The sequence below is a fragment of the Zingiber officinale genome, chromosome 5A (genome assembly GCF_018446385.1).
Source record: "Zingiber officinale cultivar Zhangliang chromosome 5A, Zo_v1.1, whole genome shotgun sequence".
Taxonomy (NCBI): domain Eukaryota; kingdom Viridiplantae; phylum Streptophyta; class Magnoliopsida; order Zingiberales; family Zingiberaceae; genus Zingiber; species Zingiber officinale.
Genome location: NC_055994.1, coordinates 147,054,743 through 147,068,649, shown reverse-complemented (window position 1 = coordinate 147,068,649; position 13,907 = coordinate 147,054,743). Strand labels below are relative to the sequence as shown.

The 13,907-nt window shown below is 39.0% G+C and overlaps 4 protein-coding genes across 7 annotated transcripts; 3 read left to right on the top strand and 1 right to left on the bottom strand.

Annotated features, from left to right (window-relative positions):
* The first annotated feature begins 246 nt into the window (after positions 1–246).
* LOC121982312 (tyrosine--tRNA ligase, chloroplastic/mitochondrial-like) lies at positions 247–2,012 on the top strand. The gene has a single exon (XM_042535320.1). The coding sequence runs from the start codon at positions 310–312 to the stop codon at positions 1,849–1,851; it is 1,542 nt and encodes a 513-aa protein (XP_042391254.1). The 5' UTR covers positions 247–309; the 3' UTR covers positions 1,852–2,012.
* Positions 2,013–3,080: 1,068 nt separating this feature from the next.
* On the top strand, positions 3,081–7,012 carry LOC121982310 (50S ribosomal protein L25-like). Its single transcript, XM_042535319.1, has 3 exons — positions 3,081–3,594; positions 4,377–4,506; positions 6,581–7,012. Exons 1-3 carry the CDS (start codon positions 3,151–3,153, stop codon positions 6,802–6,804), a joined length of 798 nt encoding a protein of 265 aa, XP_042391253.1. The 5' UTR covers positions 3,081–3,150; the 3' UTR covers positions 6,805–7,012.
* A 70-nt stretch (positions 7,013–7,082) lies between these two features.
* Positions 7,083–7,727, bottom strand: LOC121980140 (transcription repressor OFP11-like). The gene has a single exon (XM_042532104.1). It carries the CDS (start codon positions 7,725–7,727, stop codon positions 7,083–7,085), a length of 645 nt encoding a protein of 214 aa, XP_042388038.1.
* A 1,628-nt stretch (positions 7,728–9,355) lies between these two features.
* LOC121982309 (zinc finger A20 and AN1 domain-containing stress-associated protein 6-like) lies at positions 9,356–12,642 on the top strand. Of its 4 annotated transcripts, none has more exons than XR_006112075.1 (3): positions 9,356–9,991; positions 11,906–12,135; positions 12,233–12,642. XR_006112075.1 is itself a non-coding variant. In XM_042535318.1 (2 exons), the coding sequence occupies exon 1, from the start codon at positions 9,471–9,473 to the stop codon at positions 9,969–9,971; it is 501 nt and encodes a 166-aa protein (XP_042391252.1). In that variant the 5' UTR covers positions 9,356–9,470; the 3' UTR covers positions 9,972–9,991; positions 11,899–12,642. The 4 variants fall into 4 exon arrangements, 1 of the variants encoding a protein (XP_042391252.1); XR_006112073.1 differs by having other exon boundaries at positions 11,899–12,135; XR_006112074.1 differs by having other exon boundaries at positions 11,836–12,135.
* Positions 12,643–13,907: the final 1,265 nt, after the last annotated feature.

The window sequence follows — 13,907 nt, the reverse complement described above, 5'->3', positions numbered from 1 at the left end:
AAGACAGCTCATCATCCCTCCAGGTCATAGCAATTTGATCAGTATTGTAACCATATCATCACCGGCAATTTCATCTTTTCATATCCTCACCACGATCAAGGTCTATGATATTAAATAGTTTGGAAAGAATGATATCATTTTTACAAATAGGTGCCTTTCATATTGATTTGTGTATGGATAGAATAAAACTTGATGGGCTGAATCGGCCCATTATATTTTATAATACATTTATTTTCTTATACTCCACAAAAATCCAAAATCCAAAATCCTTCCTGCGAACCATTTCCGTCCGCATACGAGCTTGGGGGCATGGCCGCCGCCCTAGCGGCTTCTCGCGCTTCCCTCCTCCACCTCCTCCGACTAAAGCCCCTTCGGCCATCCGTGCCGCTGCCCAACTTATCCTTCCGCCGCCGCGGCGTTCCTCTTCTCCGTCGATGCTCCTCTCAATCGTCCCCTCAAACCATCGCGGCGCCGAACCTGGACTTGGATCCCTCCGACCGTTCCTGTGCCACTCGTAACGTCGTCGACATCCTCCAGGAACGGGGCCTCGTGGAATCCATCACCAGCGAGAGTCTCAGATCCGCGTGCTCCAACGCCGCCGCCAGTCCCCTCAAGGTCTACTGCGGCTTCGATCCGACCGCTGAAAGCTTGCACCTCGGGAACCTCCTAGGGATCATTGTCCTTTCCTGGTTCCAGCGCTGCGGCCACAAGGCTGTTGCCCTGATCGGTGGCGCCACTGGCCGCGTGGGAGATCCGTCTGGAAAAAGCTTAGAGCGGCCGGAGCTCGATCTAGACACCTTGGAGAGGAATACTGCCGGCATCAAGGATTTGATCTCTAAAATCCTGGGAAGAAAGCTAGGGAACGAGGATATTAGCGACGACCTGGAAGTGAAACCTCACAAAGGTTTGATCTTTGATGATTCTTTTGTGATTCTGAACAATTACGACTGGTGGAAGGACATCAAATTGTTAGACTTCCTGAGAGAGGTAGGAAGATTTGCTAGGGTTGGTATAATGATGGCCAAGGAGAGCGTGAAGAGAAGGTTAACCTCAGATGAAGGAATGAGCTACACTGAGTTCACTTATCAGCTGTTGCAGGGTTATGACTATCTACATTTGTTCAAAAACATGGGTGTCAATGTTCAGATTGGCGGTAGCGATCAGTGGGGCAACATCACTGCTGGCACCGAACTGATTCGAAAGATATTGCAGGTTGAGGGGGCTTATGGTTTGACCTTCCCTCTCTTGCTCAAGAGTGATGGTACCAAGTTTGGGAAATCCGAAGACGGGGCTATATGGTTGTCGGCGGCAATGTTGTCTCCCTACAAGTTCTATCAATACTTCTTCTCGATACCGGACATTGATGTCGTAAGGTTCTTGAAGATCCTTACCTTTTTGAGTATGGAAGAGATTGAAGAACTAGAGGACCAAATGAAGAAGCCTGGTTATGTTCCTAATACAGCTCAGAGGAGGCTTGCGGAAGAGGTTACGCGCTTCGTGCACGGGGATGGGGGACTCACCGAAGCTTTGAAGGCAACCGAAGCTTTGAGACCTGGAGCTGAGACACAGTTGGATGCTGCAACAATCGAAGGAATCGCGGAGGATGTGCCATCTTGTTCTTTGTCATATGAGCAAGTGCTGAACTCTTCTTTGATTGATCTCTCAGTGTCCACTGGTTTGCTAGCTAGCAAGTCCGCCGCAAGACGGCTGATGAGGCAAGGAGGCCTCTATTTGAATAACAAAAGGGTCGATACCGAGGAAAAGAGGGTGGAAGGAATCGACATTGTTGATGGCAAACTGCTCTTGTTATCTGCTGGAAGGAAGAATAAGATGGTTGTGAGAATATCCTGATTCATTCCCTTCGATAACTGCTGCAATTCATTAAAATGTTGATCTTTATGCCTTTACATGTTTTGTCTGTTCATCACATTTTATGAATTGCTTTCAGATACAATTTTACAGATACAGATTATGACCTGTTATAATGTGCATGGGAAGTTTGTTGTTGTTGGTGAATAAAGGGCGGAACACACAACTTTTGAACGGTGAATGCAGGATCTCAAAAAGGGTCGAATCGTATTGGTCTATTATACACATTTTTATTTTACATTTTAATAGGTTGTTTTCATGACTCAACCCGTGGCCGCAAGCTCACAAGCCAATAATTTACAGTGTTTGGTGTCCAAGTTGATAATTAAGTGTTATTACGAGTCTTTAATAACAAAATTTATTGATATTAAATTATTATTTTTTTAAAAAAATGATAAAGTCAGGATTGTAATAATAAGAAAATTTATTGATATTAAATTATTATTTTTTAAAAAAAAATGATAAAGTTAGGATTGTAAAAATGGATCTGACCCGTCAATCTGATCCGAGTCAATCCGAAAAATATCAAGTTTGGATTGAGGGTTTGAGTTGAATTAGATTCGGAGTGATCTGAATTTAGGATTCAAGGATTTTTTTTAGGTTAAATTTTATTTTATTTTAAAAATTAAGATGTTTTATATATATGAAAAATAGAATGTTTGTCTAAATGAAATAAATGGAATATTGAGATAAAAATAAAATTATAGTGAAATAATAAAAAAAAAAAGAAAATTTTCGGATCGGACATATTATTTGAGTTGATTGGATTATCTTTATTCAGATTTAAGATTTTAGAATTGAGTTTAAGTCAAGTTTGAATTAAAATTTTTTTTATAATATTATTATCTTTGATCCAAACCTATCCGATCCATTTGAATTGACCCTTCTAAATCAAACTATTCATTTTGTTGCAAGTTCTAGAATAAATGATTCACCTGTTCATATTTACTCATTTGCATATTCCAATTTTTTTATAAAAAATAAATATTTAATATCAATTAAAAAATATATAGAAGTATATTTCATATAATCAAATTATAAGTAGAATGCTGTTTTTAACAATATAAATAATTAAGTCCGCTCTGTTCATATTTTGCTAAAGTCTTTGTATTAATTTTTAAAAAAAATAAGGAGGTAAATGTATTCCACAAAATAAAATGAGTGTATCAACAATTTACCCAAAACCTAAGTTCCTTAAATAAAGGACCAGCACCGCCTAACCAAAACCTCTGGTCCTCGCCGCCGGCACTCGAAACTGCAACCGACCCCAAAACTTCCTCAATGTTGCTCCGTAGATCACCGGAAACACTGAGAGTCGGCATCCTCCGTCTCCGTTACTTTTCCAATTCGGCGGCGGCGACGATTCCTCAGCATGAACCGGCGCCGATCGACCCATTGCCCCCTCTCGAGTACTTAGAGGGGTTCCCCAGGCCGGACCCAAAACACTCGGAGACGATCACGGCGATCCCGCGGAACAAGTCCGGTAAGAACATCTCCAGCAAGGAGAGGAAGGCCGGGAGGGTTCCCAGCATCGTGTTCGAGCAAGAGGATGGGCAACATGGAGGAAACAAGCGGCTCATTTCCGTCCAGACGAAGCAGATACGGAAGCTCGTGGATCACTTAGGCAGGTCTTTCTTCCTCTCCAGGCTCTTTGAGCTCGAGGTGCTCTCCGAATTTGGTGATTCCGGGGATATCATAGAAAAAGTTCGGGTCTTGCCACGAAAGGTTACACATTCCTATTTTTTTCCCCCGAGTTGCCTTCATTTATTTATTTGTGCAATCATTTCTACTTTTCTATGAATCTAAAGTTGGAGTAGGATCTATCATGGGCAAATTCTGCTTTGAAAACAATTCTATTATCATCAGTCGGACTTAGTGAAATATGGAACTTAGATTTGGACGGCATATTATGTAGTTGGGAAGCATATGAACGCTGAGAAAAAAAAATATATAGCACCGCATATATCTCCAATTCCTGAAACTTTGTCATTTCCTTTTTATCTAACCTTCATGGACATTTTGATGAAAGATCGTTGTTTGATTTTTGAAAAAAAATAAAATGATGATATCTCTCCAGCTTTTCTGAAAGTATTGCAAGCTTTTGTTCGTTTTTGTGTGATACTTGAGTAAAATAACAATGGTACGTAGGACAGGGGCCTTCACATTAGTTTACTTGTATTGTTGATTCATGGATTCAAACACACGCACACACAGAAGGATGAAAAAAGACAGAACGTTTCTAGATTCTATCTTTTGCTAGATACTTTCTTGTTTATTACTTACTGTAACTCTGTAAATATGGAGTGTGAATATCTAATTTTAAAAGCTTCTGTGCAGTCCTTTGAATGCGATAGTTGTTTCCTTGAATTATTTTCTGGGAGCTCTTACTCTGATTTTTCTCTGATCCATGCATCTTTGTTGCTAATATAAGTGTTTCTGTCTTAAATACAAAACTAGACCATTTCTTGATGTAAACACCAACTAATTAGTTTTCTTAATCCTGTTAGTTGCATCTTCATTCGGCCACTGACGAACCCCTTAATGTGACATTCGTGAGAGCCCCCTCTTCAGCATTATTAAAAATTGATGTTCCTCTCATTTTCAGAGGAGAAGATGCATCTCCTGGACTTAGAAAAGGTATTTCTGTTTTCCATGTTTATTGTTATTGTAATACAAAGCCATCACTTTAGTTCTGATATTTGGTTTCTTGTTTTATGGTATAAGTGGCTTTTAAGGCAACTTTTTGCCATTGCCATTGCCATTGCCATTGTGACAGTAAATTTCCATTCAACAATATTTTTCTTTTAGCTATATGCCTTTTAGCAGGCTCTTTGTGTGGACCAAAAAATGTGTCATTGGATATCGCCATCTATGAAATTTACCTTAACATATAATTATGTTATAGTTAGAACAAATTGTTAGATTATATCAGCTCTCACTATCAGTGACTTTATTTTTCTCAAAAGGAGGAGCCTTATAAGGGATATAGTTTTATTAGGTGTTGTAATGTGGAAAGCTCTGATGTTCTGACAAATGTGTTGGAAAAATTCTGAATATTAGCATTCCTGTCAACTGGAAAATTAGTGGACATTGGATTATACTAAGTATTTGGAAGTTGACTAGTTATCTATCAGATGTTATCTCAAAATGATTGACCGAGAAAGATACAATGGATAAGAACAGGTTGTGTGTGTGTGTGTTATTTTTGTCATCCTCTTTAGCCAAAGATCAATCTTGAAGGTTTGTCTTAAAGGAAACCTTTAAAATATGAATGGGAGATGGGTAAGAATATCCTCCTTCAATGCTTCAAATTTTGAGCTAAAAGAGAAGCCATTGAAGGTTATAGGGAAAGTGTGAGGGATATTTATAGCTGTTATCCTTTGACACCTTATTTATAGACTTATCTGTTTTAATACTTGTCATGTAAAATAACAGCAAGCTATCAGTCCAAATACTGTTGATTTGACTACTAACCTATCCATGGACTATTTGGAGTTAACTAGATCAATGTTATCTTATCATAAGCTATATCGCTATTCTAATAAGTAAAAATATGTAGAACTTTTAAGCCATTTTGATTATGTTAAACAATTATTAATTTCACTAGAGTATATTATCCATGTTTCCAAAAGGTGCTTCAGGCAACTCCATATCTGGCCGTCTATGCATTTGTGTGTGGAACTGTATATGCAGTCCCCAATATGCTTGTTTATTATAAGCAACTATACATATTGCAATTGGTCTGCATGTAACCATCAGAGTAAATGCTGTTCAGTCCATCACGATGGCATTCTGTTGAACAAGATTACAAGATCAAGTTAAAACCTGAAAAAAAAAAAATCCTAGTTTTTCGTCTTACCGATCACGGCGACCCCTCCTCGTGCTTGCCTCTTGTTCTTGCTCATCTCCCTCCACCTTTGCTTTCACAATAGTCAAAGGCAAGGCCTTGTTGTTGCCATGCTTGATTCTCTGATTTTGTACTGCAGTGAATGGCTGCCGCTGCATCTGCACAGGCCAGTTCTCTTACTGCAGTGAACACTTTCTATTACCTCTCAAAATCTCACAGATAAATTTTCTTGATTCTCTTTCTGTTTTCTCACTTATGATGGCTTGTGGTTGTTAGGACTTGGGAGTTCATTCTTGCGGTTTTAATGCTTTCTTTGGCATGTTTACATAGACTATTATTGGTGGCCAAGGAGAGCCTTAGCACAACAGTAAACTTATCGCTGTTTGACCTTATGGCCACGAGTTCAAGTTGCTGAAACAATCTCTTGCAACGTAGGATACGACTGTATTCAATAAATCCAATGCAGTACAACCTTTCCCTAGGACTGTATATTGGCGTGAGCTTCATATACCTGACTTTTGTTATTGGTGGTGATAGAGAGGCAACAGTTGATTGACTGTAGATCATCATGCTTAACATGCATTCCATTTTTTGAAAGAACCAAAATTGTATTCTATTTTTAGATCTTTTGCCCCTTCTCATTATAATACTCAACCAAATAAGGAACCATAGCTCTACTGCATTCATTGGCACGAAGTGGTGAGCTGTCTATGTGCTGTATAAGTTACGAACTGCAGAATACGTTGCTTCTATGTTAACTGTTATAGAACGCATATGATTTCTTCAAATCAAGTAGATAATATGTGTTTTGCTCGTTAATGGCGCTTACTTGAATACTATAAACACTACTCTCTTACTTTGCAGGCGCTTACTTGAATACTATAAACAGGACAGTGAAGTATCTTTGCCCTGCAGACATCATTCCACCCTACATAGATGTCGACTTGAGCGAATTGGATGTGGGCCAGAAGCTGATAATGCGAGACCTCAAAGTTCATCCTGCCCTCCGACTCCTTCAATCCCCCGATCAACCCATTTGTAACATCATCGGATCGAGAGGAGCTAGGGAGTCGAAGAAATCAAAATGAGTGAAACTGTTTGGATAAAATGGCTAACCATTTGCAATCCAGATTTTTTTTTAAGATGTTAGAATTGAGAAACATGTTAAAATGGATTTGATGTTGTTTCTCTAAGCATGCTCAGGTATACAATGTTGTCAATTTGTCCTGCAACACAATTGCAAACACGGCAGAGCTTTTGAACTTAATATAAGATTTCATATGCTGAATGTGCCAACTATATGTGTATATATGTGTGTGTTTTAACTTATTATTTATTTATTTTTCTTTTGTCTATATGATTATTGTTACTTGCAGATCTTCCAAGGCAGCGACGACGTCCTGGCTTGCTCTTTCCCCTCCGTCGCCGCCGATCTCCACCGGCGAGAGCGGCCGAAGCTGATGGCGAGGTCAGCAAAGGCCCTGAGGATGTGCTTGTGGACGGGCCCATGGTTGAGGTCCAGGTAGCAGAGGAGGAGCTCCTCCATGAAATCCCAGTCCAGGTCCGCAGCATCCGCGAGCCGCGACTCCATCATCTCCTCCATCGACCGCCGGAAATCGCGATAGGGGTCCACCGAAACCGTCGTCACCGCGACGCCCTCGCTTTTTTCATCCGACGAAGATGACGATGATGGCGCGGTTGCGTCGCTCCACGGAGCAGAGCCAGGCGGTGCCTCGTCATCGTGGACGTAGAGCGAACGAAAGTTGTCGCAGAGGAACCGGTCGATGTCGGAGAGAGTGGCGCCGGGGTGCCGGCCGGCGCCCATGGAAGGAGTGCTCGGGTACTTGCACGCCGACAAAAGGCGATGCGCGGCGGAAGCGGCAGGGTGGCTGGAGTTCGAGAAGCTAACTAGATTCGACGGCATCCTCTTCAGCTTCGAGAGGTGCGTTTGCAGAGATTTGCGTATCCCCTTCTTCTCCTTCTCCTTCTCCTTCTCCTTCTCCTTCTCCATGACTCTCTGAAAGCACCACTTTTCAGAAGTAGGACAACATTATATACTAGTTTAGTGGGCTAATGTCCCTCATACTTTTGCGTTTTAGCAATTTAGTACCTAATTTCTTTTTCTGCAGTTAATTTTAGCAAGTTATGGGTCAGAAACTGGAACATTAATTGAGATTGGGGAGTTATATCAGCTATGCATGTGGAGTATTTAAATGACTGCTATTTAGATCTTTTAACTTGCTCTAGTAGCTTTTGCTTGATCTTGAGCTGCATGGCTTCTTTCAGTATTATTATTATTTTTAACTTTTGAAAGGTAAAAATGTCTTTGTTATGTTCATTTTGTTCATAAAGATTTTGGCCTTTTTTTTTGCTTGATCTGAGTGATGTCAGACGGGATACAGCGGGAGTTTTATCGGCGATGAAACTTTTAGTATTATGAGATTTTACTTATGGAGATAGAAGATATAGTCCTTTGTTCTGTATAAAAATCATCCTTCCACCACTGATGTCACAAGACGTTATTCCATTCATTCAATATTTAGTTATTTAGTTGGAAGGCATGGTCGAATTAATATTCTGTTCAGTTTCACTAAAAAACACTTCAATTCTGATTTTTGTTTGTTCAGTTGACGGAATAAATAACGGTGTCATAAATTTTGAACAAACATTAAAAAACATCCTTGGTTATTATAATCAAACGTATCACATTCCCGCATACATAAATTTTTATTCAATTCATTCCAAAATTTAGCGTTCTTTATTTATGATGTCAAATTTTAATCATGGATATATTAAGGAGACCTGAATATGTCACTTTCATTCAAAACTGACTAATGGTCTAGGGGCAGATTTCAGAAATTTTATAAGGGGGTAAAGATTCAGATATTATATATATATCACATAAAAAACATCTCTCAAGAAAAATAATTTCTTTTTATTCAAACATTCTGCTATAGATTAATGGAGTTTTTGGAAAATATTTTATTAATTATAAAATTTTTTTAAACATAAGCTAGGATAATAATAATAATAACTATAAATAATATATTAGTAAAATTTATTTAAAATATAAAGGTACTATTACTATACTTCATTACTATAGTACTCTATTATTTTCTATTAAAATATTTAAGGGAGAAGTGGAGTTGTCCTTGCTCGAAAATTTAAAAATTTAATAATTTTTTAAGTTAAGCGTCCAGAGAATTCATTGACGGTGTTGGTTAACATGTATTATTATCCTTGATTTTATAATGAACTTTTGATAAATTTTATCAATATTTATAAATTTAAAAACTTATTTTTCTCAATTTATACTCTCGTATTTACATTTGAAAGTAGAAATTATGAGTATATTTATTTTAGCTTGGAGTGATTTCATGCAAAAATAAGAGAGGTATAATAAGAATATGATACATACTTTTAGAATTATAAAAGTTGAGTGAGTAATATTCAAACTTCATTACGTGGTTTAGCGGTTAAGTAAAATGTCATTTTATCTATTTATTTTTTGAAAAAAAAAACATTTTACACCAATGTGATATCTGAACGAATAATTTGACTGTACATCCTTAATGGGCCAGAAGAGTTAATGGGCCAACAATGGCCAGCTTAACTGATTAGAACGCGATGGTCAGCTTCTCCATGGATCCTCCTTGATATCGCAGATCGTTCCTCGATTCGCATCGATCGCGAGGGCCTCGAGAGGGCGGTGGAGCAGGCGGCGGATCGCAGTTAGGGTTCTTCTTCTTCCGGTATGGAGCAGGAGCGGCAGAAGCTGGAGACGGCGGAGAAGTCGGAGTTCGAGTCCCCTAACATCCCGATCCTGTGCGCCAACAACTGCGGCTTCTTCGGAAGCCCCGCGACGAACGACCTCTGCTCCAAATGCTACAAGGACTACTACTTGACTAAATCCAAGGCGTCGATGGAGACGCTCGCAATCCCGCTGGCCGTTGATCCAAAACTGCTTGAAGAGAAGCCGATCGTAGCCGACGCGATCGACGCTGGGTCTGCGAGCTTGGGCGGGTACGGCGATGCGGCGTCGGAGAGCTCTGACGCGCCGCCGAAGAATCGCTGCGGTTGCTGCAATAAGAAGGTGGGATTGATGGGGTTTAGGTGCCGCTGTGGGGAGGTGTTCTGTTCTGTCCACAGGTACTCCGACAAGCACGATTGTACCTTCGACTACAAGGCTTCTGGCCAGGAGGCGATCTCCAAGGCAAACCCTGTGGTAAAGATGGACAAGCTTGACAAAATTTGACGGCCATGGCCTCCTCATTGGTATGTTCTTCTTCCTGAAACAATAAATATATCTACAGCTTGGCATGAAAAATTCTCTCATTGTTCTATCTGAATTTGTCTCCCGTAGTCACGTGTATAGTATGGTTATTTTTCTGGATTGATCTGGTTACTGGTTACAATTTCCAGAAACTATGTACTATGTGAATACTAGAAATGATTGGTGTCATTATTGCTTTTCATGGTTGATATTTCTTCTACCAAACATCTTCCCATACTTACTTTGTTAAGTCAGTCAATGAAATTTAGTACCAAAATGAAGGTTGTTTAGATCTTCAAAATTAAACTCTCTTGTCGTACTTTGCTTTGAGTGATCATTTCACCAAAGTTAAGCTACTTCTCCTCCTAATTTGGTTATTTTTCTGATTGTCTGGTTACTGGTTACAATTTCCGAAAACATATGTATTGTGTGAATGTTAGGAAGTGATTGTTGGCGTCATTATTGATTTGAATGGATTAGATTTCTCTGTTACACAGGCAGTCAAACATCTTCTCATACTTTTGTTGTTAATTCAGCTTTAGGAATTGTCTTTAGCACCTATAATTTAGGTGGTTAAGACATTCAAAAGTTAAACTATTTTGCCATGTTCTGCCTTGGGTAATCATATTCACCATAGTTAAGCTACACCCAGTTAAGGATCTGCCTAATGCTGTGAGAAAGATAGTTGCTCATATCATATCAGAAGCTTCGCAGCAAACTGTCTTAGTACAGCCTCTAAATTAGTCGTCTCATCCTAACTTCCAAATCTGTGGTCAATCACTCAAAAGGTGAAAGATTTACCACTGATGAGATAAAATTGGTATGGAACAATGCTGATGACATGTAGCATAACTCTAGGAGAGAAGGATTACATTTGAAAATAAGGAATACCAGCTGCCTAAGTTTTTGTTATCCCAGTTGAGTCGGGCACCCCAAGATCCTACCACTTTGCAAAGAGTAAAGAATCTAAGAATGAGTGGTATGAAGGAAATTCGAACTCATTGACGATAACTCTCATCAGTAGGATTGCTACCATTTCATCCGACTGTTCTGACTCCATAGAAATTGCTTGGCATACAGTGATGCAACCAAAATCTACTAGAGTTTCACATAATGATAGATTCAAACATTGCGCAAGAATCATGGAGTCATCCAGGAGAAAGAGTTTATTAGCTAGTTTCCTATGAGGTAGTCTCAGCTGTGTGGAAACTATGGATCTCGTCCAATTTGCCAAGTGGTGATTAGTAAAATGAAGACCATAAAGCATTCACTATTTTTTGGCTTGGCAAATCATCATGGTAAACGTTAGATTTGGCATGCATAAGGGAAACAACTGCATCAAAACAAGAGTTGGCTCAATGACCTTTTGCCAGTCATCACTTGTAGGTCACTGGGTTGATGCAGTCAGTCAGCATGATGACTGCAATCTATCCTGTTTAGTGGATGATTGATTCCTAATCGATTAGTGTTATTCTTCCTTGTCAAGATTAAAATGGCTATAATTAAAGCTTGGCTATTTACAGATGTTCAGTACTTTCGTGGTTATTTTAGTTAATCTTCTAACTGGTGTTAAGCTTCTATATGTCAAAAATTCAATTAGTTGCCAATGAAAAAATTCACTCAAGCTCCAGAAGGCAAATTGCCTTGATGGATTTGTGAGTTTTGGGTTTTCCACTTGAGCAATGTTTCTAGGGTTCTTGCTATTGACTGCTTGGCTTTGGGGTGCTGATGAAATATCAGTATTCTTCCTTCTATGTCATCTTTTTATTTTTTTTTTCATCCTTTTGTCTGCATTTTCAACTGTTGCTTGTTCAAAAGTTTTTTTTTTTATTGGTCTCATTTATAGGACACGGATGATTAGCTATTGACGCTGTATTATCTGAAATTTGATATATGTTATTGAACAAAGATTCCAGGAAACAGAAGTTTAGGATTCTGTTAGTGATTAGCAGGAATTGAAATTTTATAGAGGAACCTCTTCAAGCCATCCAAGCCGTCTGCGATCATATCCCCAGCCATTATTGTCCGACCTATGTCAAGCATAGCCGAGATGTATCAGTTTCTCTTGATTTTGAGGGCTCAATGGAGGTGACAGCCTTGGGAGTTTCTTTGAGTTCTTGCGACTTTCGACAATCTGACTTTAGAGGTCAAACTACATATTGGTCAAGGAGAAACTTTCGATTAGTTAAGAAATAATAAGTTGAAGCTTCTTATGCTAAATTTTTTCATTGTTTGCTTGCCAGGTTAGGCCTGATAGGAATCTTTCTGAGGGTCCTCCATGAGATTTGCATTGCTTAGTGTTATTCAAAAGAGATATGAAGGTTGTATCTTGAGATGGCTTTATCTTTCTGTCACGATCATTGCCATCACTGAGAAAGGTCCAAAATTTGTTCCTTTAACAATTGATGGGGACGTGGAACCAAGAGGTTCCACTAACTCTCAGATAATATCTGTTGAGGTTTGGTTCTTCAGATTTGATTTTGGTTCAAGCAGAAAAGTCTATATTCAAAGTATTATTATTATTATTATTATTATTAATTTTTATGTGTTAAAACTTGACTGGTGTGGTTGAGCCATTTGTGACTGTTGTGTAACGACTGTTCTTATTGTGCATTTTAATACCAAAAAAAAAAGAGTAAATATGTTATCTTAACGTCTCCTAATGTCGGCTCTATAGATATGAAGTGAGGTAAATATAAATACACAGATGTTGGTATCATGGTAGGATAAATTTCATATCGTCTGTTTTTGATAATGACTCCTGACTATTATGTGCTATGTCCGGGAAGCTTATTGCGCATTTTAATTATTCAATTGTTGATGATTTGTTTAGTTTAATTATTATGATAATATTCATCGATTTTTTTGTTGGCTGATAATCATCGTGTTGTGACTAGAAACTGGGCTACAATTTGAGCCATTAAATAAGCAGCAACTCAATGGGCGTGTTGACCCAAGTGGGAGTCCAACTCGATCTTAATGGGTTGGCCCAACTTATGTTCTTTCAGGTCAGCGTAACGCCTATGTTGCGTGGCAATCGCTGTTAATGGGCTAAACTCTTGGCCCAAGCTGAACAAGTATCGGCCCATGTTAAGTCACGGGATTGCAATCTGGGCCTTCTTTCAATGGTTCAATACTGGGAATGTAGCGGCCACAATTACTGAGCTGAGGCCTGGCCCATTTTAGTAGGCTGAAATCGTCCCGATTAGTTTGACGGAATGCGGCCCTTCTTAGCTTTAATGCACCGAGATTTGGTCGATATTTTCCTTAATGGACCCAAATGCAGCCCATTTAGTGGGTCAAGATTTGTCTATCGTCTCCAACGGGTTGAGATCCAACTCAGCGTGCTGGGTCTAAGTTTGACCCATTGAAATTAATGGATCCATTGGCAAAAAAAAACTTCTAATCAACTGAAATTAGGGCTCTATTTGACTTTTAAAGTAAGGCAATACACCTCTATCCTACTTAACATAATGGACCAATACATGAGTTAACATAATGGATTTAACACTTCGTGCCAAGCTACCGAGGAATAATGGGCCGTTTTTGGTACTAATTTACCTTACGATACTGAATATAGACTGTTGTTTACTTTAATAAGCTTACGCTGACTCTAATTGTCCATATTCACGTCGATTTTAAAGCAAAACGGGAGCCAGGCAACGATTGTGACTACAGCCCTCATTTAATGGGCTAAAGTTTGGACCATGTTCATTTAATGGGCCTTCATTTCACCGGGCAAAACAAGCCCTCATATTACTTTAATGTACAAGACAACACACACAACATAACATCTCGGAAAAATCCAACGACAGGTTCCATTCGCATGATAATTGGTAACTATTATCAGAAACTACTGCTTCGAATTCTCGATACATCAGAAATATCCATCCATCCTAATTGCTTAACTTCTACCTT